Source organism: Mastomys coucha, unplaced genomic scaffold, assembly GCF_008632895.1.
Source record: "Mastomys coucha isolate ucsf_1 unplaced genomic scaffold, UCSF_Mcou_1 pScaffold16, whole genome shotgun sequence".
NCBI classification, from domain to species: domain Eukaryota; kingdom Metazoa; phylum Chordata; class Mammalia; order Rodentia; family Muridae; genus Mastomys; species Mastomys coucha.
Genome location: NW_022196898.1, coordinates 18,245,958 through 18,267,811, shown reverse-complemented (window position 1 = coordinate 18,267,811; position 21,854 = coordinate 18,245,958). Strand labels below are relative to the sequence as shown.

Here is a 21,854-nt window from a genome sequence, read left to right as displayed (position 1 = left end):
TCATGTCCTAGCACAGACGACAGTATTGTACACCTGTCCTCTTAAAGATTCCTATATGCCATACCTTACTGAGTTTTCCTTACTCACTCCTTCCAGAATGAGATCTTATTTTAAGGGCTATTTGGGTCAGAGTACGGGGCCTCTGCAGGCTTGATAAAAAACACTAACAGATCACTGGTTACATAATTTAAGTGCTCAAAAATAAAACCCCAGCCGTCTGCTCTTGCTCCTTATCGAACCAATTTTAGGGTAGACACCATGGACATGAGCACTTAAGATGAAGCTGCCCAGAATAAATGGGCAGACCAGTTCAAAATGGGTCAAAAACTTGTAAGGTTGCACAAGAACAAAAATCTGCAATTTTCATAAGTAGGATAACATTTAGCTACTGGGGCCATGGGAAGAAACACAGAGAACTAAATTGATCTTGAAACTATTTATAAACGTGTTATTTTTAGCAGAAGGAAGATTAGCCTTAAGGTTCTAAGGCACTGTACAAGTCTCCCAAAAGTTCAGACCCTGGCTATAACTGGACGCTACACTCTCTTTGGGTGAGAAAGGGAAGCGAGAACTATTATACTACTGGCTTGATATTAAAAATGCCAATATTTCACACACAGTGCCATTCCTGGTCTTATTATTTGTTTAATATCTCATCTTCAAATATAAGTTTATACCACCACCAGGGGTTTTAGGAATTGTCAAGAAATTACCTCATTGCCTTTCAATGTTTTTAGACAGCCAAGCTCTTTCCATTTGTGGCAAAAGAAGAAGGAAACAGAATCAAGTCACTAGCTTAGGAACTACAACAGCTTACCTTTCGCTGTTGTTGTTCCCAGCACTCCTGTTACCCTGCCCACAGCTGCTGGCCAGGGAAGGGAGAAGGGCTGCCTTCCTCCCTATCCTGTAGTAGAACCAGAGGAGACCTGACAAAGGATACTCCACCTGACAAAGGATACTCCACCTGGCAAAGGATACTGGACACCAGAAGTGCCCCGTGGAAGGTAAGCCATTTTCTCAGGGACGTTGGAGAAATACAGAGAGGGAACTTGCCCAAGGGCTGAAGGGGGAAACAGGAAGCCCAAAGGCCTTCCTTCAGTGGAAGGATGCTTGGCTATTATTGCTGAGTGCCTGGGAAGACACTGATAGGCTGGCCACGGTGTCCAGGCCTGGATGCTAGGCTACCGAGAGATAGGTAATACTGAGTTTGTGCCCCGTGCCAAGCATCCTAAAAACCAACATCATCTGGCTAAAGGAAATGGTACATCTTTTTGCTTGTTTCACCTAAGAAAGCCCTAAGCCACACACCTTTTTTTATTTTATGGTATTTTTTTTCTCCCTATATGTATGGTTGTTTTGTCCGCATGTCTGTGCAGCACATACATACAGTGCCTGAGGAAGAAGAGAAGAGAGCATGGGATGCCCTGGAACTAGAGTACAGACTGTTGTTAGCCTCCATATGGATGCTGGGAATCAAACTGGGTCCTCTGGAAGAGCAACCAATGCTCTTAACCACGGAGCCATCTCTCCATCCCAGCACAGGCCTTCTTCATAAAAGGGTTTTGTTTTGCTTTGTTGTAGTAGTTTGTGAAACAAGGACCAAGCAAATCAACAACAACAAAAACCAATCACAAAAATAGCCAAGACATCCCTCTGGAGTTTTGAAGGGATCAATCACCTCTCTTGGGATACAGAAAAAAAAATAAATAAAGCCATCAGCTGCTAACTTACGCCCTTCGAGACACAAAGAAACAGAATACAACACTAGATAACAAGAAGCCCTTCATGCTCATTGACTGGTAGAACGGATATTGTAAAAATGGCTACATCACTGAAAACAGTCTACAGGTTCAACATGATCTCCGCCAAAATTCCAATGACAGACAGTCCTCACTGAATTAGAGAAAACATCCTAAGATTCACTTGGAAACCCAAAAGACTCCAATAGCAAAGGCAATGCTATGCAATCAGAACAATGCAGGCCACACATATCACAATACCTGGACTCATACTACAGAGCCATCGTCCCGGCTGGCGCTGGGAGAACTAGGTTCCCACAGGCAGAGAGAGAAACTAGATCTGCATCTCAGAGGCCTCAATATAAAATCTGAAACACTGAAAACCATGGTAGGTTGTCACTTCAGGATACCTGCACACACAGAACTCTCTGAAAAGGAGCCCAGTATCTCAAGCAACAACCTCAAGTACCGACAAATTAGACTATATAAACTTGAAAGGCTTCTGCATAGCAAAGGGAACTAACAGGAGTGTGCACATACGATGTACAGAAAAGGAGAAAGTCGTCATCAACTACATCAGACCAGAGGTAGGGTGGGATGGTTCTGTGGATAGGTACATCACATATAAATACCAACACCCACAAAATATCCCACTAATATATGGGATATAATACACGTGGCACTTATCAAAAGACCAAATATGACCCAAAAAATGTTCAACATGCTTAGTCATCCAGAAATACAAACTGAAACTCATTTGAGATTCTATTTAGCCCTGGTCAGACTGGCTACCATCAAGGAAACAACAAAACATGCTGTGGAAGATGTGAGGGGGAAAGAGGAATCTTTATTTACTGCTAGTTGGGGTGAAAACTGGTACAGTCACTACGGCATGAGCCACTAGACATGGGGTTTCCTCAGAAAAGATAAGAAGAGAACTACCATACGACCCAGCTACACCCCTCGTGGGTAGACCTCTAGAAGACACTGTCTTCTGCCATGGAGACAGGTGTGTCCGTGTGTGCTTGCTGCAGCTGCTTTAACTAGCATCACAGTAGTTAAGAGATGGAACTTGTCTAGGTGTCTAGGTGTCCATCAATACATAACGGATAAAGGGTTGTATAAACACGCTGTGGAGTTTTATTCAGGCACAGAGCAAAATGGAACCATGACATGTGCAGGAAAATGGACAGAAATGGGAAGTATCATGATGAATCAAATAAGGGAGACTCAGAATGACCAACACCAAGGTCTCTCAGTGTGTGTGTATGTCTGTGTGTGTGCACGCACATGTGTAGGAAACTGTGTGTGTGTGTGTGTGTGTGTGTGTGTGCGTAGGAAGGTAAGTCATGAGACTAGAAAGGAGACCATGAGAAAAAAAAAAGATCTTAAACAGAGGAGAAAAAAAGAAGTGAAATGGAGGAGAAGGGACAGGAACTCAGAGAGGAACCATGGGGAGGGGAAAAAGCTGAGCAGGAGAAGGTGGGAAGGAAAATCATGGAGAACAAGGCCACGTGGAGACTTCATTACTTTAGATGCTAATCCTAAATGAATGAAAAATAAAGAAACATAAAAATGAAACACAACGAATTAAAGATATTAAGGGTGGGAGACTTAAAGTTCTGCTCAAATCCTGAATATGTATACGTCTTAGAAATAGGTCTGAAAAATCTTTGTCATGGTACAAAGCAAACTAATTAAAAGTTAAAAACAAATCCACTGGAAAATCCAGAAACATCGTACAGGAAACAGAAACCTCGCATTTGCCTCCCGTTCCTTATGGCCACTGTTCTATTCTTTGCTCTCACCCATATTCTGACTAAGCCAAGTGTCCCGATTTAGACTATTTCATGGACCTCACAAACCACAAATACTTCTTGTTAATGCATGAGCAAATCTTACTTCTAAATGATTATTAATACACCAAATGACATGTAACAAGTTCTTGAGTCCTAACATCTAGAAATTTTGATTCCTATAATCCAAAGGCAGCCTGAGTAAGTGTGTTAACATTCATTAACCAGAACAGACAAATGTAAGGCTGGCTGGCTGATGCTTCGCAGAGCTACAAAACACTGCTCACTGTTTCTCACAGAGAAAGCCTTTGAGAATGATCTGATCCTTTTTTTTTTCCTTCAGAGAATTGCCATATTTACCTTTCTAGACCAAAACCCAAAAAGTCAACATGGATGCCTGTTGTTTTTGAGAATAGGAAAAACAGACAACTGATATTCACTGCATTTCTAGGAGGCAAGGTAAGAAGAGTCCCTTTTAGCGCTGAGTCTTTACAAAGGGCTAGATTTGTGTCTCTCTGCAGAGTCACAGACTCTACAGCACAGAGCGATAATCTAATGCCTTTCAGAAGCACAGTGCCCAAACTGTAGTAGCATCCTCGCCCACAGCAGTATCTCCAGTGCCAACCCTCACATCAGGCACTGCCATCCGTCCTGTTCATGTAAGTAGTTTTCCTGGATTCCCGGCCTGATGTGACACAAAGGCTAAGAAATTATCCAGCGCACTGTGCCTGTTCTTGGAGGACAGTCGTCCTACCTTGGGTCTCCTTGACCTCAGTGCTTTAGGCTCCTCGGCCATAAGCCCCTCCTACCTCCACAGGCCCTGCTGTTCGGCAGCAGCCTTGGCTCCTGGCTTGCTTCAGCTCAGGGTCTTTGGTCTGTAGGTCCCAGGTACCCACTGAATTTCTCATTTCTCATCCGGTAGCACCTACTGAGTCCATTTCAAAGGGACTTGGGTCTTGCCTTGACTTTAGGGACTCCTAAGTGGCCTGGCCTCCAACTTGTATGATCCTCATCCATTGAACTTCCAACCACTGGATCACAGGCATGTGCTACCTACCACACTAGGCTTGCAAATGCTTTATTTTATAAAGCCTTTTCTTGTTTGCTTGTCTTTTTTTTTTTTAAATTTCTGTACTTTGGTTTTGTGTTTTAGTTCATAACTAGATATCCACTTAAAATGTCTAGATTGGTACTTCTCAACCTGAGGGTTACAACCCCCTTGGGGGGGGTCACATATCAGAAAACCTGCATATCAGGTATTTACATGATGATTCATAACAGTAGCAAAGTTACAATTATGAAGTAGCAATTTCATAATTGGTTTATGGTTGGGGCACTACAACTTGTGGAGCTGTATTAAAGGGTTGCAGCATAAAGAAGGTTGAGAACCACTGGTCTAGATGGGACAAACCATCTTCACTTACAGAATGAGCCACAGAGACGGCCCTCTTAGCATTTGCAGCTAGGTATGGCTGTATCCATTTGAGTGGAATGGAGTGTCTGGGGCCAGTCCCATATAGTCCATTTCCATCTTTGAAAAAGGAGAAGGTGACTGCTCTGATTCTCCCTGTAAAACCTTCTTACTTCTCTATAGAGATGCTAAATTTTATAATCAGCCCTGGAACCATCACAGAAGCTGGGTCCTCAACAGACGGGTAGTAACCAAGAGTCAAGAATGTCACCTGTCCTAGGGGCTCCAGAATTACAAAGTCACTGAGGTACCCCAGCTGTGGAGTCTTCAGCTTCCGTTAAGTTACCTAGAACTCAATGTCAAACTTCAGAAAGCAAAACCACACAAGTGTTTAGGGGACAAGGCCCAGGAGTGCAAACTTCTAGGTTAATATGCAAGTACAACATCATATAATTTGAGCAAGGTCTTAAGGAATAATAATGGAATTATGGTTATTAGCATTAATAAACTTCATAATGTCAGCTTGGAGAAAACCAAAGAATGGCGACAAAAATATGGTACAAAATACACTAATTAACTGACTAGACAATCAGGGAGGGAGCACCAGAGCTCTGCTCTTCAAGACTTGCTGTGAGCTCTGCTCTGTGTGTTTGAAGGGGAGGAGAGATGTAGAAGACTTGTATAGATAAGAGACACACCTGCAGATGTTAACCAACCACAGCACTTATACCAGACCACCAGTGCTTAACTCGGGCTGTCACTGAAAGCCTGAGACCAGAGGTAAAGCCTGGCAGGTTGAATTTGACTTTTGTCAGCTACATGGCTTTAGTCAAGTCCCTGGATCTTACTGGAGCCTAAGCTGGCCTCTGAGTTTAAGGATGGATGGCCTTTAACTCTCATCCTCTCTTAAAATGGGAACCTTTAATTTGTCCAAGTATGGCAAAAACCTGAAAGCCCTTTATGACTTGGGGAGTCATAAGGGCATCTATGTGGAGTAAATTTCCAGGAAAGAGGGGCTGCTCAGAGCTCAACTGAGGTGGAGGCTGGTGAGAACCTGGGTACCTGCTACTGTAGAAACAAATGCTTCCCAAACATGTCTTATAAGAAATCCCAGGCGAGGAATTGCAGTTACCAGAGTTATGGAGAACAAAGCCAGGCAAGGGAGGTGCCTGCGTGCCAGCAGTGAGCCGTTAAGAGCTCAGTCAGCTGGTGATGATAGTTATAAGTCTGCATCAGGATTTCAGAGAAGCATTTTCCTTTGGGGGCTTTAAAGTTGCTACAGACAAAGCTATTAGGAAGCAGAGATCTCTTTTAATTCTGATACTATAGTTCAAAGGGCCCTTCTGCAATGCAACACACACAGAGATAGATAGACAGGTAGGTAGGTAGATAGATAGATAGATAGATAGATAGATAGATAGATAGATAGATAGATACATAGATACATAGATATATAGATACATAGATATATAGATACATAGATACATAGATATATAGATACATAGATAGATACATAGATATCCAGAGTTAATGATATATTCTCAGATTTTTAATAATTGTTCACTTATTTTATTAATATTTTGGTTAGTATAGAAACTCACAACTGCTCAAAGGACAAAGTGTCAGTTGAGTGCTCAGCTACAAATGGAACATCTGTATCACACCCCCTCCCAAGGCTCAGGGACCACAAAGAAAGAGAGGCCAGAAAGATTGTAGGAGCAGGAGGCTGGGAAGGACCAGAGCTAAATGGTGTCTTCTGGTCATGACAGGTGAGCTGCACTCATGAACTCACAGTCCCTGTGGTTGCCTTCTCCACAGGACTACCACAGTACACATGATGAAGCCAGCCCGCGTTCTAGCACGGAGCAGAAAGGACTCTATCTATCCCTAACTGAGGACTGTGGGCAGCTAAGGACTTCTGAGGTAGGGAGAGCTAGTTTTCTTTAAGAGCGAGACCCCTGGCAAGCCGACCATGCTCCAGTGATGGCCCCACACCCAGGAGTATATGGGCAGCCCAAATTACACTCAGTGGAGTAAGCACAATTGGGGTGTTTGTGAATATGATCAAAACACTGTATGAAATTTTCAAAGAATAAAAATATTATATTTATAAAAGTTTCTCACTTTGGGTATTCCTTAAATCCATTTCTTTTCTTCACTGTCAAGTATCCAGCGCTTTGAACACGACTGACTCCAGAGCCTCGAACACAATTAGACAAGGACCCTACAACTAATGGTAGGTACTGAACTCAGGACCTTTAGCAGAACCCTATGACTAATCCGAGGCTTCAATTCTGGCAAGCTAGTGTGTTTACAACCTGAGCATTTTTCTCCTTCATCTTAAAAATAAAAACCTCCTTTTCGAGCTGTGTATGTCTCCACACACCTTTGATGCCAACACTCTGGATGTAGAGGCAAGAGGATCTCAAAGACTGAGGTCAGCTTGGTCCATATAGTAAGTTCTAGGACAGCCAAAGCTATATCACAGAGTCTGTCTGTCTGTCTGTCCATATATTCTTTTTTCATCACTATTATTATGTGTGGGTACATGTGTGTATGATGTGTATGTTGGATGTATTGTGTGGATCCATGTCTTCTTTCTTTCTAGGAGATCACGTTCAGGTCATCAGACTTGATGGCAAGCACCTTTTCCACTGTCTCCTTGAAATCCTAGCTCGTGCTGGCAGAGACCTGCATGTGCACTTTTAAGAGCAAACATGCACTAGCAAAGTAGGATAAAAAAAAAGTCTGACTATGGTATGAGATATGGCAGGATAAATTGTTGAACCATAGAATAAATACATTTAGTCCTCATAATTTCTAATCACAGAAAGAAAAAACTTTACCATTGTCTCATAGTGTGTTCTCTGATGGAAATGTATCCCACACCGTAGGTTTCTAGCGCTAGGTTCCTGACTGTGTAACCAGTTATCTTTACATCTAAACTTCCCTATATTTTGTAGGACTAGTAAGAGATTTTATTTTAGTCTTTGAAAGAGGAATTTGTGTAATTTAACCATAGCCCCCAAGTAACTAAGGGGAAAACCCACGCAGCCATTTAGTTACTTCTGTAGTACTGTGCAGAATAACTGGGTTGTAATTCTTACAGAACAATACATTGACTATTACTGGTAATTAGCACTTTTCTAGGGAGAAACGTAGGTAATTCAAAGTTTGCTACTAGCTAATAGTATAAACAAATGAAAAGACAAATTATTTTTAAGCACTTAAGAAATAACCTTATTAGGAGAGTTTACTTTCAATTAATGTATCAATTAAAATAATTCTTACCTTCTCATTAAATATACCTGTCAAGGGCATGATAGTCTAATAAAACTGTATCTAATTAAAAAAAAATACACCTCTCTTCTTTGGAACAATGGCAGAAATGAGTTTGGTTAGATGTTACAGCTTTCCCAGTAACCTGAATAGAAATGTCCTGGAAAACCCAAAAGTTCCAATGATATTAGACTAGCTGCTAGAAGGGGGAGGCAAAGTTCTAGTCAGCAGTGTAAGAGCCATGACAATGACCACTGTGCCCAGAAGATGGCCTGCAGGTAAGAACAAAGGCCACCAAGCCTGATGACCTGAGTTGGACCTCTGGAACCCATATGGTGGTACATCTACACCCAGACGTGGATGTGTACACAGTCATTGACACACACACACACAGACATACATACACATATACACACACACACCACATACACACAATACACACACAGAGTACCCAAATTACACCTAGTAGCCAGCATTTGGAGAGATGAGAAGGTACGGCCTTGGTGGAGTGCATCTGTCATTGGGGATGGGCTCTGAGATTTCAAAAGACTATAACTATTTCAATTTAGTTTTCTCTGCCTCCTGTGTGCAGCTAGAGATCAGCCACTATGGACTGGAATCTTGTGGAACCATAAGCCCCAAATAAACTCTTTTACAAGTCGCCTTAGTCATGGTGCTTTGTCTCACCACACAGAAAAGCAACGAATGCAGTAGCTTACAACTATCCATAATTCCTGTTCGAAAGGAACCTACACCCTCTTCTAACCTCCGCAGGTACCAGGCATGCTCGTGGTAGAGATAGATATACATCACAGCCAAACCAGTAATACACATAAAATACAATAAGTAAACCTAAAAGGATTATTTTAAACAATTCCCAATGCAAACCAAAACAGAGGTAAGATCCCTGAACTTTCAGTTAGATGCCCCATCTCTGGTTTTCCAAAAAGAATTTCTCTGTGTAGCTTTGGCTGTCCTGGAACTCACTCTACATACCAGGCTACCCTCAAACTCACAGAGATCTGCCTGCCTCTGTCTCCCAAGTGTTGAGATTAAGGGCTTGCACCAGCTCACCTAGATTTCTAAGAGATCCAAAATAGTGGGAACTTATAAACAAGACTATGCTAGAGCGCTATGGAGCAAAGGTAAGGGCGGGATGAGGGGCACTCTCACTCTGTTTCAGGAAGGGCCTAGGAATAACCGCTCAGAGCTGGTGAGAGCTGAACAGAGTCTGGCGGAGTCAGGGAAATAAACCAATAGAGCAACTGAAGACATAACAGCAAGGACAAATCCCTGAAATGGCTCTTGGATTATAAGGTAAAGAGAGCCTTGCGTCTTTTTTTGCATTTTATAGCCTCTGGCTCACAATGTATCCAGCCCTGTTAATGTGTTGAGATATATCATTCTAAAGAGTAGCACAATACCAGTGGACTAGACTATTTCCTTCAAAGGTGGGCCTTCTACGCCAATTATTTGCTATTCTCCAGCTCCTGACCACATGGTCGCTTACTCCAGGTCATGATAAACAGAATTTAAATGCTGTATTCAAAACTTTTATAACAGGAACCCAAAGTAACAAACTTTAGATGATCATACAGTGCAAACACAAAACAGAAAGTCATAGAAATCACCAGGCTTCCTGTGACTGTGTATGTCTGTACTACAAGGTTTTAAGTATTAAGGTGATTTCATGGGTAGATCTTAGTTGTAGAACACCATCCTAAGCAAACATGTAGTATTAACTTTATTCGAACACAAACCAAAACCTGCCGGTGAGATAGCTCAGCATGACAAAGCACCTCCAAACCTCATGGCCAGTGCTTAATTCTCAGGGACCACATGAAGAGACTCCCAGAGGTTTTTCCCTGACCCTCCGCATGTGAACCATGGTGCGTGCATATCCCTTACAGTGAATACGTGTTTGTGTGTGTGTGTTCTTTAAACTTCTTTAAAAATAATAAAAAAAAAAGTGTAATGACTTTTAAAAATATCAAGAGCACACATTTTTAGAAGAGCTGGGAGCCTGAGAATCTGGGAACGAGGAGGAAGAAACTCCAAATTGTTGCTAAAGGAAGGAAGCCATACCTGAGGTTTTAAAGGCTACCCACCATATCAAGAGAGTATGTGAGCACTGGGTTGAGAAGGGTTCTTTCTGTCCGGCAAGCCTTGGCATGTCAAGTTCCCAGAGGGCAGGAAGTCTACCCTATCTCACCTTACCAGACTCTCAGCCCAGTTACAGCTATGCAACTGCTTATCGTCAATCACTGCTCAAATCCTAGGAGTTTAATGGGCAAAGGATGTTTCTTATTGTAAGGGACAAAAAACAGCATTGGCTGTAATGGAAAGATTCCATGTCTGTTAGTGACATGGTAAACTTATAAATAGCTGGGATTAAAACTCGTGTGTTAATTTAATAGGTAATCTCTCAAGGGACACTAACCAGTGGACTCTGTCAACCAAGGGCGCTGACAAGACACTGTGGCCAATTTCTCTGTGAAACCCTGTTACGACTCTCACCCCTGAAGTCACAAGTGCATGCACCCAATTTCCAGGAGCCTGGGAGACTCAGAGTAGCCAAATTACACCTGCGAGGCAAGCATTTTCCTACACTGCCACACAGCTGTCACACACAGACAGCAGCTCATTTAAACCGTGCCCTTCAGCCCTATTTAGGGATATCGCTAATGGTTTCAAATTACAACTGTTGCTTTATCTCAAACAGTGATAAAAGGGAGAGCTACATTCATGATGCTTTTCTTTTAAAGTCATTTATCTGCTCTCCTCTCAGGGGCAACAACAACAATAAAATGTTGAGACAAGTTCAAACCTGCCTTAGCTTATTATATGCAGCCTTCCTTCTCTCCCTCCTTCCGCTCCATGCCAGCACCCCTCCCTGTCTGGCTTTTCCAGAATTGAGGCAGTAGCCTCCGGTAAGGAACTATAAGTGGTTCTTTTATCAAAACAAGAAGGGATACGCCGACAGGGAGTGAGTCAGGCAGAGGCAGCAACCGCCTCCCTCATCCTGGCAGTTCAATTCGCCCAGTTCCTCCAGGTCAGCAATCGCTCAGGTTTCATGGAAGAAAAGTCAGAGGAGGGCCTTTAATCCATCCAAATCCAGGAGCCGGGATGGAACATACCCGCCTGCCAGATCTGAGGTGTGGGCAGGCGACTGCATGCTTGTGCACAGGCACTGCCTGGCTCAGGGCGAGATGTGAGGGGCAACGCTGGAAGACTCAACGAAGATGGACAAAGCCACAACTATTATAGTGTGAAATAGCCCCCGCAGGCACCGACTTCGGTCAGGAAATCTCCCTAGATTTATTTTCAGGCAAGTGACTCACAACCTAGTCTCCATAAGTAATTCCATCAAAATGAGTCGCGGGTTCCTCTAGCTCGACTTTCTGCTGCCCTCTGGCTGCCCCTCCCTTCTCTCCGCCCATCCAGTAAACCCAGACAGCTCACAGACAGAGCAAGCGAACCCCAGGGGAACAGGAGGCAGGCTCTCCGGCCCAGCCCCCACCCTCGGGAAAGGATGAATGGGGCCACCACCGGCGAGAGCGCGGAGAAGGGGCGTGTGGGCTGCGCGCGAGGTGTGTACGCGGGTGTGCGCGCGTGGGCACGCACCCCGGCTAACTTACAGAGGTGGAGTTGGTCCTCGCCTGACCCTGGTTTCGCACCTCCTGCTCCCGGAACTGCAGGCCGGCCAGATGCTTTTCCAACGCCTCCCAGTCCATTGGGGGCGCAGGGGGTTCTTCCGGGACGCGCGTCCCGCCGTCCGGAGGCTGAAGGCAGAGCCCCCCAGATGCCCGGTTCCGGCCTCCGCGCCGGCTCCCTGGAGGCTGGGTCTTCTGGATGGGTCGCCGGGGAACCCGGGAGGCGTTCGGCCGTCCGGCTACCACCACGTTGCCATTGTGCCTGAGGTCTTGGGGGTCGTGCGGATGAAGGTTGCCGTTAGGCATCGGGGACGGCATGGTGGTGGCGGCGCTCCTGCTCCCGCTGCCGCTGCTGCCGATCCTGGCGCTCACGTCCCCCGGCTCCCGGGCCGGACAGCGGTCATCCCGATACCCTCGATCGTCCTCCTCTTCCTCCTCCTCCCCGTCCTCCTCCGGAGCCCACTCATCAATCACCTTCTTCTGGTAGACCGGGAAGGGCTCTTCATAGTCTTCCAGAGCAGACACCAAGTCCAAGCTACCCCCCGGCGACGATGAGGATTTGCACTCGGAGCAAGGGGTCACTTTGGTGGAGTTGGACTGTGAGCTGGCGCGGCTGCTGCTGCTGCTGCTGCCGGCGTCACTGCCTAGATCCATCCCATCCTCTCGGTAATCCTGGGGAGGGAGGAGGAGGTAGAAAGAGTGAGTGGCCGGGTTGAACCCGCTGCTCCGGCCGCCCGCTGCCCACCCCGACCTCCCCCGTGCGCGGCGTGGCCAGCCGTGAGGTGCGATCGCCCTAAGAGGCCTTGGGGCGGGAGCCAGCAGCAGCCTGAGCTGCCTCCACCCCTCCCCACACAAGTTGACTTCCTCCGGTTAACTAACCCGCAAATTAGCAAAGGGGTGCGCAGCCAAGGGCGCGCACTTTTCACCCTCATAGCCCAGGGGCGCGCGCGGACTTTGGGTTAACCATTTAACGCCAGGAGCGCCCTAGCACTCCACCCCAAGGATTCTCCCAAACACTTTTCCCCCTGAATTCTGATTCCCTGGGGGCGGGACCCGAGAGGGAGGTAGAATCTGATTTCGCACCTCGCGGGGGCATTGGGACCACCCCCAACCTGGCCCCGCCCCTCGCCGCCCCGCCCCCTCCCCTCCCGGCGGCCGCTGGGAGCGCCGCGCCGGGCGAGCTCAGCTTTACTTTCTAAGGAACCGCAGTAGTCTCACGGCGCATCCCGCCTGCGTGCCTCCCCGGCCAGCCCCTCTCAGGAAGGATGGGCATGGAGACGCTGTAGCCCACCCCCCAGCAGGATGGCACCCCTCAACGCTTGTTTCCGTCCAAGGTGTGCGGGGACCCCGGCGCAGCGACTGTCGCTGCAGGAGCCGCCGCCCTGGGGAAGAGAGGACGCACCCTCCCGGCGGCGGCGGCAGACCGGGTCCCGCCACGGAGCATGCCCAGAGGCTGCGGGGTGCGGCGCAGTCCGCTCGCTCGGTTTTCCCAGCCGGAGACTGGAGCTAGAGGCCGGCTGGGAGAGCGCGGAGAGGCGAGGGGGAGGAGGGAGGGTAGCGGCGCTAGGCTTACAGACCTCGCCGTGTGTGAGGGCCGCGCCCTGGGGAAGGGGTTGTATGCTGAACGCACCTCAAGGCCTCTTGACTGGGCTCTTAACCCAAGCGAAGCCTCCTGGAGGGCCGATGCTTCCCATTCCACGCGGAAGTCCCCAAGTGACCCCGAGAAGGACCTCCTGTCATCCTCACAAGCAAATACACAAGCCGAGTAGAAGCTCAAGGGACCCGTGGTCAGGCCCTGTCATTTCCTCTCTACCTTCACCCTGGCCGCTTCCTCTCCCTTCACCGCGCCCTGGTATCCACTTCCAAGTTCTAACAGTGGGTGGAACCTGTTGCTTTTGCTCACGTTTCCTTCCCCTTCCCGGCGGCACTGAGGATGACCTCAGCGAGGTGTGTGTAGGCTAGGAGAGGGAGTGTGATCAGGGACTGTTATTTAACCTAGAGGTCAGGAAGTGGGGCGGAGATCTATCTTGAAGGTGGGGCCAGACATCCCTTCCAATGGAACCTATCCAGAAGATTGTAAAGGAGAGAGAAAGGCGATCCTAAGTGGCCTAAGTGGCGGTGCCCCTAGTACCTTGGCTGGCTTTGCTTACTTTTTTTTTTTCTTTCGGGGAATTGAATTAAAAAAAAAATCTATGAGAAAAATTTCAAGACCATACACAGGCTACCTGAACTTGCCAGCCCTTCTTTTTAGGAAGAAGGTTGGATGACGTGAAACTATTCCCTTGGATAACGTAGATGGGCTGCAGAATACCTTTTAAGGACTAAAAATTTCCTCTGAACAGTCTTGCCCTGTAAAAAGCTAGTTAGGAAAGGCCTCCTCTGCAGGGAGAATGGAGGAGTGCTTAACTCTACAATGAAATGGAGAGTTTCCTTGGACTACCAGATTTAGGCCTGTAACTAATTTACTCCAGCAGGACTAGTCTGGACCAAACCCCAACCCTTGCTTGGTACCTTCCAAATGGAGGAGCAGTAGCATGCTTGGGATTCCTGGGTAGGGAGTGGCTGCCACCCGGCCATTAAGGCTCTGGTTGTGGACTTGGTGCAGAGACCCTTTGTCTCAATGATTTCTTCTCTTAGGTAAGCTCCTGGCCAGGAAATGTAATCAAACTTTTTTTTAACTTGTCTGGAAGCAGCAATCCTGTGAATAACAGGAAAAGAGGCCCCTGGTTTGCCCAGCGCTTCCGTCGAAAGGGACTGGTTAGGACTTAAAATACAGTTTACATGAACATCTGTAAACAGCCTGCTTAGTGCCCCAAATATGTTTTGATGTGAGTTGCAGTGGAGTGCTGGCTGCCACTGAGGAGCATGGAGGTGGTCCTGTGTTCTGTGCCATAGATGGGAAGTATTCTTCAGAAGATCACCGCGAGACATGACAAAGCTTAGGTCATAAAAAGCTACCTAGAGGGCTGGAGAAAGTGCCTTCTGGGTGCTGCCTGTAACCCCAACATGCTGGGCTGGGTGTGGAGACAGGCTCCCTGATAGTGGGAGTCAGGCTACCCCAAACTGCAAGCCCTAGGTGCAGAGAGAGACTCTGTCTCAAGAAAAAGAATTTCAAAATAAGCTGACACAATAAGGCGATGTCAGCCTCTGGCCTCACATTCCTACAGAGGCAGGTGTCCCTGCGTGCACATATGTACGCACATGCATGCCGTACATACACATATGCAGAGCTACGTACTCTGTGGCAGATGCAGATAAACAAATATTGATCAGCTGGGGTGACAGGAGCCTTATAGTGACAGCCCAGTTGTTAAGCACTAGGACCTCCCGAGCCACCCACCCACACAGCTGGCATACTAACCCCTCAGTGGCTCTGATGGGCTGTAATCAGGAAATGTAAAATGAAACCTAAATGAAATATTTGGCAAGGTAAATTGCACTGCCAAAAATGTGTGGCATTTCAAAACCAACTCCAAACATCTTGGAATTGCCTGTGCTTTCACATTATTTTCTGACCATATAATCTGGATCAGATGGGAAGTGCCAAGTCTCCCTGTTCTCTACTATCCATGGAAAGAGCTTGGCCAGCCCAGTTGCCATTCTGATTCCAGGTTTCCAACCCCTGCCAAGAATGCGCCCACTTTGGAACAGGAAGGCCCACCAACTACAGGACGGCAGTAGTGAGCAGCTAGGTCCAGTAGGATGGAGAAATGATTTGCAAAGTGATGGAAAAGTCCCTTCCTCTCCCTCTTTAAGGAGGCTTCTCTCAAGTTAGTTTGCTGCTTTCTTCCTTAGGTCTATGCCCTAAAACCTCTGTGAATCATACATCTGAAATGTGAGACAAGAGGAGAGGCCTACTTCCAGAACCTTCCCTGTCAATCCAGTGCTGTCATTTCTGAGTAGGTTAAGAGTCCCTTTCGACCACCAACTGCCCTCACACCAAGTACCACACTCTGACGTAGTCCTGACCATTCATTGTATGCAGCCAAGTGGAGCCTTCCTAGGAATGCAGCTCTCTCCCTGACCATGAAGACTCCACAAGGGTTGCCGCTGAAGGATCTGCTTTCCTTCACCACCTCCAACTTCTCTGACTTTTTTTTTTTAATCATAAGTCTCAGCCAACACATCACTTCCTCCTGGAAGGTTTGGATTCGTCCTGCTCACCTGGGTCAGGGGACATTCGTCTGAGCCCATGGCATCCACTGCAGTGTTATGTAAACTATCAGTGTTGCTGTTTAAATAGCTTCTCTAATAGCCTCCTAGTAAGAATTACATTTTATATTAGAACTCAGGTCACACATCTGTATACAAACAAAAGTTTCATGAAACTTTTATTTTGTGAGTATCCTATTCTAGGGTGCTAGAGGAGGTGTAGGTCAGTGGTTAGAAGGATGATCTAGCATACCAGAGGCCCTGAGTTCGATCCCCCAGACAGTCTGACACGGGGTTGTAACACAGGCTTAGATTATCCAGAGTAGGAAGCCTGAGTTTCAGGCCTTCATGCTTATCCTTGGCCTCAACCAAAGGTTCCAAATTTTAGACCTAGTCTCAAAAATCTTGTTCTAACTTATATAAGACAAAGTGTCACTGTATCTTTATACCTTGCTATGGTGACTTGAAAATCCTTACGTGGGATGGGATTCTGGTGTGGAAAAGAAGATACTCTGAGCTCTGTGAACAGTGGGGCTGTGAAAGGAATAAAGGCTTGATAAACACTTGTTTGAGTTACTAATACTTTCTAACTTTCATTTGGTCCTCAAGAGTTCCTCTAGGAAACTATTTTCCTACTCATTTGCTTCTGAAGAGGTCAAGGACAGGAATATTATATGATTTGCCCAATGTTACAAACTGCTTAAGTAGGCAGCTGGGCCAGGACTTGACACTGGGTAGTTAGGGTTTAGAATTTTTATTCTTACTTTCTCATCTACAAGGTTAGTAGATCTTGGTCCCATGTGGGTCAACTTACTAGGGAGTAAAATGTCAGAAAGGGTCTCCTTGCAGCATCCCCAGGCTAGCTCTGTCTCCTACTTGGAATCACTGTGTGAGGCAGCTAGCTAGCACAGTTCTTGGCCTCTTAAGTTCAGCGATATCCATCAAATTAGGATATTAAGTTGTAAAAGGAAGAGTGTAAGGGCTGGAGAGATGGGTTCCATTTGCAGCATCCACATGGTTGTTCACAGTATCTTTAACTCCAGACTCCCACTTCTGCCCGTCAAGAGCATGGTATATCTGAAGTACACATGCATATGTACAGACAAAACACCCATACAAATAAAAACATAAAAAATGTTGATGGGGCTGGCTCAGTGGTTAAGAGCACTGGGTGTTCTTCTAGAGGTCCTGAGTTCAATTCCCAGCAACCACATAGTAGCCCAGGAGCATCTATAATGGTGTCTGATGCTCTTCTGTCATGAAGGCATGCATGCAAATAGATTACTCCTATACATAATAAAGAAATCGTAAACAAATAGTTGCTGGGTAGTGGTGGTGCACACCTTTGATCCCAGCACTCTAGGCAGATGGGTGGATCTCTGAATTTGAGGCCAGCCTGGTCTATGGAGTAAATTGCTGGATAGCCAGGGCTATACAGAAAAACCCTGTCTTGAAAATCAAACAAACAAGGTTGTTTTTTGGTTTGGTTTGGTTTGGTTTTTCGAGACAGAGTTTCTCTGTTTAGCCCTGGCTGTCCTGGAACTCACTCTGTAGACCATGCTGTCCTCGACCAGAAGTCTGCCTGCCTCTGCCTTCCCAGTACTGGGATTAAAGATGTGTGCTACCACTGTCAGGCTTAAACAAGTTTTAAAGGAAAAGTATAGATACTTCAGGAAAGAAAATATGTTGCTGCCTGCTAAAGTGTTAAGTTCCTCCCCTGCCTCCCTCCTCAAAAATTCCTTTAAGGTCAGCTTGGGTTTTTATTTGTCACAGGTAGGAAACTGGATCCAGAATAAAACAGTGTGGCTGAGATGGCCACGCCCCTCAGGGCTAGTGCTACTTCCAGGATTTTAGTTTGTTAAGGCAGTATCTGAGAAAGGACCTACTTGAAACACTTGAGTTGTAATGGACGTGGGGAGGGGGAAAAAAGATTATTTGCAAAAAAATTCTCCAAGCTAGTTCTGAAATAATTAGCACTGACACTGAACTTTCTTTACATTGTGGCTGGTATACTTACACAGAGTGGGCTAGCGAAGGGTTTGTTTCACCTTTATTGTGTGAATTCCATGCAAGTCACACACAGGACACAGATGTTCTGCTGTCTCATCACCTGTGTGTAGCTCTGGGGATATTGAACCGCTCTGTAGGACGAAGTGTCCTAGATGTCGAACATCTGGGTCTTGTTTCCAGCCCAGTCTCTAAACAACTTTATGACCACAGTTTGCAGATGAAAGAGGGCGGACTGCCTGTTGAAGGCATTTGGCAAATAGCAGGGGTTGGTTAAATGTCTGGAAGAAAACAGGCTCCTTCCAGTCTAGAGACCCTATAGATTTCATCCTAGAAAAGATGGGAAATGGGATGCAAAAATGTCTCTCAGTCTTTTTTAATCACCTTCTTTATCAAAAGATGTCACCTTTCTGTCCTACTCCCACCCTTTGCCCTTCATTGTAGCAGGCAGCAGGCTGGAGAGCTGGCCCCTCCCCTCCCCAGCTCTAGCACCAGGAGAGTGGGTCCTGCACCTCACCTGTGCAGCACAGTAGAGCTGGCCCTGGTGGCTAAGGCACAGGTGAGCTGGCTTTGAGAACACGGAGAGCAGGAGAGCTGACTGGCCCCTTGCTGGCTGCAACATTAGGTGAACTAGCCAGGAGGTGCTGAAGAGTTCACTATGGTATCTCAGGCTCAGGAGAGCGGCCAGACAGACCAACTCAGCTACGGGCCCAGACCCAGATCCAGGGCTCTGAGTGGGCCTACTCCAACAACTACCCCCATGTGTCATCTGCTGGAGCACTGAAGGGGTCAGTTGTGCAGATCTGCATGACCTCCATGACACTGGACAACAATGGGCTATCTGAGAGGAGGCCCAGTGAAAATGAAGTATTGATGGTATAGCAGAAGCCAGAGGCCTCAGAACAATGTTCATTGCAATGAACATTTGCAAGTAAAGATGTGTGGACAAAAGGGTATATGTGCTGTGTGACACACCACAGCTTCCACAACAAGAACCTTTTATTCTATTTTATTTTCTTTGGGGGAGTTGCAAGGGCAGAAGACAGATATTAAGGAGACAGGGAGATGAGTGGGATTAGGGTGCATGGTGCAAAATTCACCAAGGATCAATAAAAAGTTAAAAAGAAACATATACCAAGTTCATTTCCTGCATTAATGTATGTCTGTTAACAGGCGAGGTGGGCTCTCTTGGGTATATGGTACTTCTACCAATAGTCAGTTTTCACTTAGTAGCTTATGTGTATATACATTATAGAGATGGATCTTCAGAATATCAAAGATTGTATTCCCCCCATTGATAGTGCTATGTTTTAATAGAAATGTCTATTTAAAACTCATCTCGGGCCAGTGAGAGATGGCTCATCAGGTATAGGAATTTGCTGTGTAAGCCTGACGACAGCCTGTGTTTGCTCCTGTAGAGGTGGAAGGAGAGAACCAACCCCATAAAGATGCCCTCTGACTTCCACACCTGTATCATGGCCCACGCACACTCATCACACGCAAATAATTAGAATACATAAAGGAAATAAGAAAATATCTTAAAGGATTTGATTTTCCATTAGATGATGTGATTGTACAGTATACATTCTCCAAAGACTAGAACTATCCCAAATAGTGCTTACAAAATAGACCCAGTAACGTGTTTTCCAAACTTGACCCCAGGGCCCCTAGACTAACTGTTTTGATATTTACAGAAATAGGGAAGAACATATGTTCATGATGTAGATTACCCTGCATGGTTTGTAGGCATTGGTGATCCAAAAGGGTAAGCACAGCAAAGATGGTGTCTTTCTCAGAGAAAGGTCACATAAAGATGTCCATCAAGCCCTCACCTGCACTTAGGTCCATATGTGTGGGGCCATTTGACACTATTCATAGAGATGACAATATGAGTTGTACCCTCTAGGAACGTGCACTAAACAATATGAACAACAGTATCCATAAGGCCATGCTGGAATCCCATTAGTAGGAATTTTGCTCTCTTTTGACAAGAACAAGAAAGTGAGCATGCTATACTTCTTATAAGGTCATACCTCGAATGGAAAAAACAATAAATCAACTGCCAGAACTTTCCTCTTGTGGGAGTTTGTTGCCATTATCTTCCACATTCTTAAAGTTCTCAGCAGTTGAAAAGTAAGTGTGGAAGCAGTGTTTTTAAGCATCATGGGAAAGTATAACTCAGAAGATCGTTAAGGACAATCTGGGGACAGTTATAGGTGTACTCAACCCAAGGGCTCACAGTAGCCTCCTGAGTGATAGGCACAGAAGCCTTTATCATTTGACCCCAGAAAATGAAAAGTGGCCTCGAAGGCTTTGTGTCTTGTGTTTCTATCTTATGCTTGCCAAAGAGCATCTTTGAAGGAGGCTCAGAGACATGAGAACTCTGTTCTGGTCACTTCATGATAGGACTTGGCTGCTCCCATTGCCAATGCCATACACAGCTTGTGGAGCAGGAAGGAGCTCTTCCAAGAGCGTTAGCACTGGCTCTGAACAGCCCTGCATTCATGGACAAGGTGGGCCATGCAGCTCTCTGGCCCAATAGCATCCTTGTGAAATGGAAACTGGATGAAGCTGCCTGAGCCTAGAAATGGCTAATGCTTCACGTGCTGTGTCTCAGATGCCTGCAAGAACCAGGCAAATGCATGGAATGGGCACTAGGGGTGACAGGGAGGGCCAGGACACTCACTGCATCAAAGTTCAAACTCAAAACCAAAAGAAGCTTCATTCTTTACCCTTCTTTGTATCATCACTTGAACTTCAGTTCTTAGCTCTAGCCACCTACAATCTAAGTCTGCAGTTAGAGCTGAAGAACTGGCATCTAATAAGCCTTGTTTGGATGGCCCTCCTCCATCCCTGCTATCCTGTATGGATGGTCCTGCTCCCTCTCTGCTATCTTGTGCAGATGTCCTGACCCATCCCTGCTATCTATCTTGTGTGGATGGTCCTGCTTCATCATTTCTATCTCTTTTGGAGGTTCTGGACCATTCCTGCTATCTTTCTTGGAGGTCTTTTGTCCATCCCTGCTATCTTGTGTGGTTGATCTTGCTGCATCCCTGTTATCTTGGCCTAATTGTCAACACTAAGTTTTTACTCTCCAAGTATCCCAGCCAAGTTAGAAGGTAACTGCCAAGGTTTAAGTGAACTTTGAGAAAGACATTCATTTTATCTAAATTCCCCAAAGTTTCAGATGCAGGTATGTACTTCTGGTAGCATTGCTCTGTAAGTTGAAAGCTTCTTAGTTTAAATAAGCTCCCAAACATCCCAACAAAAATGGATCAATAAAAGCAGCATGTGGTAAATTTAAAAATCATCGGAAATATCTAAGAGACAGCTAACGTTTGGAGTAATAGATTAGTTCATAAAAATCACAAGGAAAAGTGTAATTACTTCTTTTGTTGGCAGACAAAGTCTCACATGTACCAGCTTTGGCTGGTCTGGAACTCACTATGTAGAACAGGGTGGCCTCAAACTCACAGAGATCCACTTTCCTCAGTGCTGGGATTAGAGGCATGGATCACCATGCTGTACTATAGTTACTTCCATTAGAAAAATAATAGAGAGGTGGAGAGATATCTTAGTAGTGAAGAGGACATGGGTTTGATTCTTAGTACTCACAATGGTGCCTCCAAACCTTCTGTAATACCAGTCCTAGGGGACCCAATGCTCTCTTCTGGTCTCCAGGGGTGTTGCATGTATGTGGTACACAGATACATGAGCTGGCAAAACAACCATACTCATGAAAAAATAAACCAATAAAAAGCTAATAGAACATTTGGATTGGAGTTAGTCGAATAATAGTATTGTGAAGCTCTGAGTT

At 45.8% G+C, this 21,854-nt stretch overlaps 1 protein-coding gene across 4 annotated transcripts in view; it reads right to left on the bottom strand.

Moving 5' to 3' along the window:
• The window catches only part of LOC116092976 (IQCJ-SCHIP1 readthrough transcript protein), a 764,408-nt gene that overhangs the window by 111,835 nt on the left and 630,719 nt on the right, over positions 1-21,854 (bottom strand). For 3 of the 4 annotated variants that reach the window (XM_031374058.1, XM_031374059.1, XM_031374061.1), the window contains one exon: positions 11,864-12,550. In XM_031374058.1, coding sequence (XP_031229918.1) covers positions 11,864-12,550 — 687 coding nt within the window. Of the gene's footprint in view, positions 1-11,863; positions 12,551-12,757; positions 12,943-21,854 lie in introns of those variants that run through there. The other variant, XM_031374060.1, reaches the window with a different exon arrangement.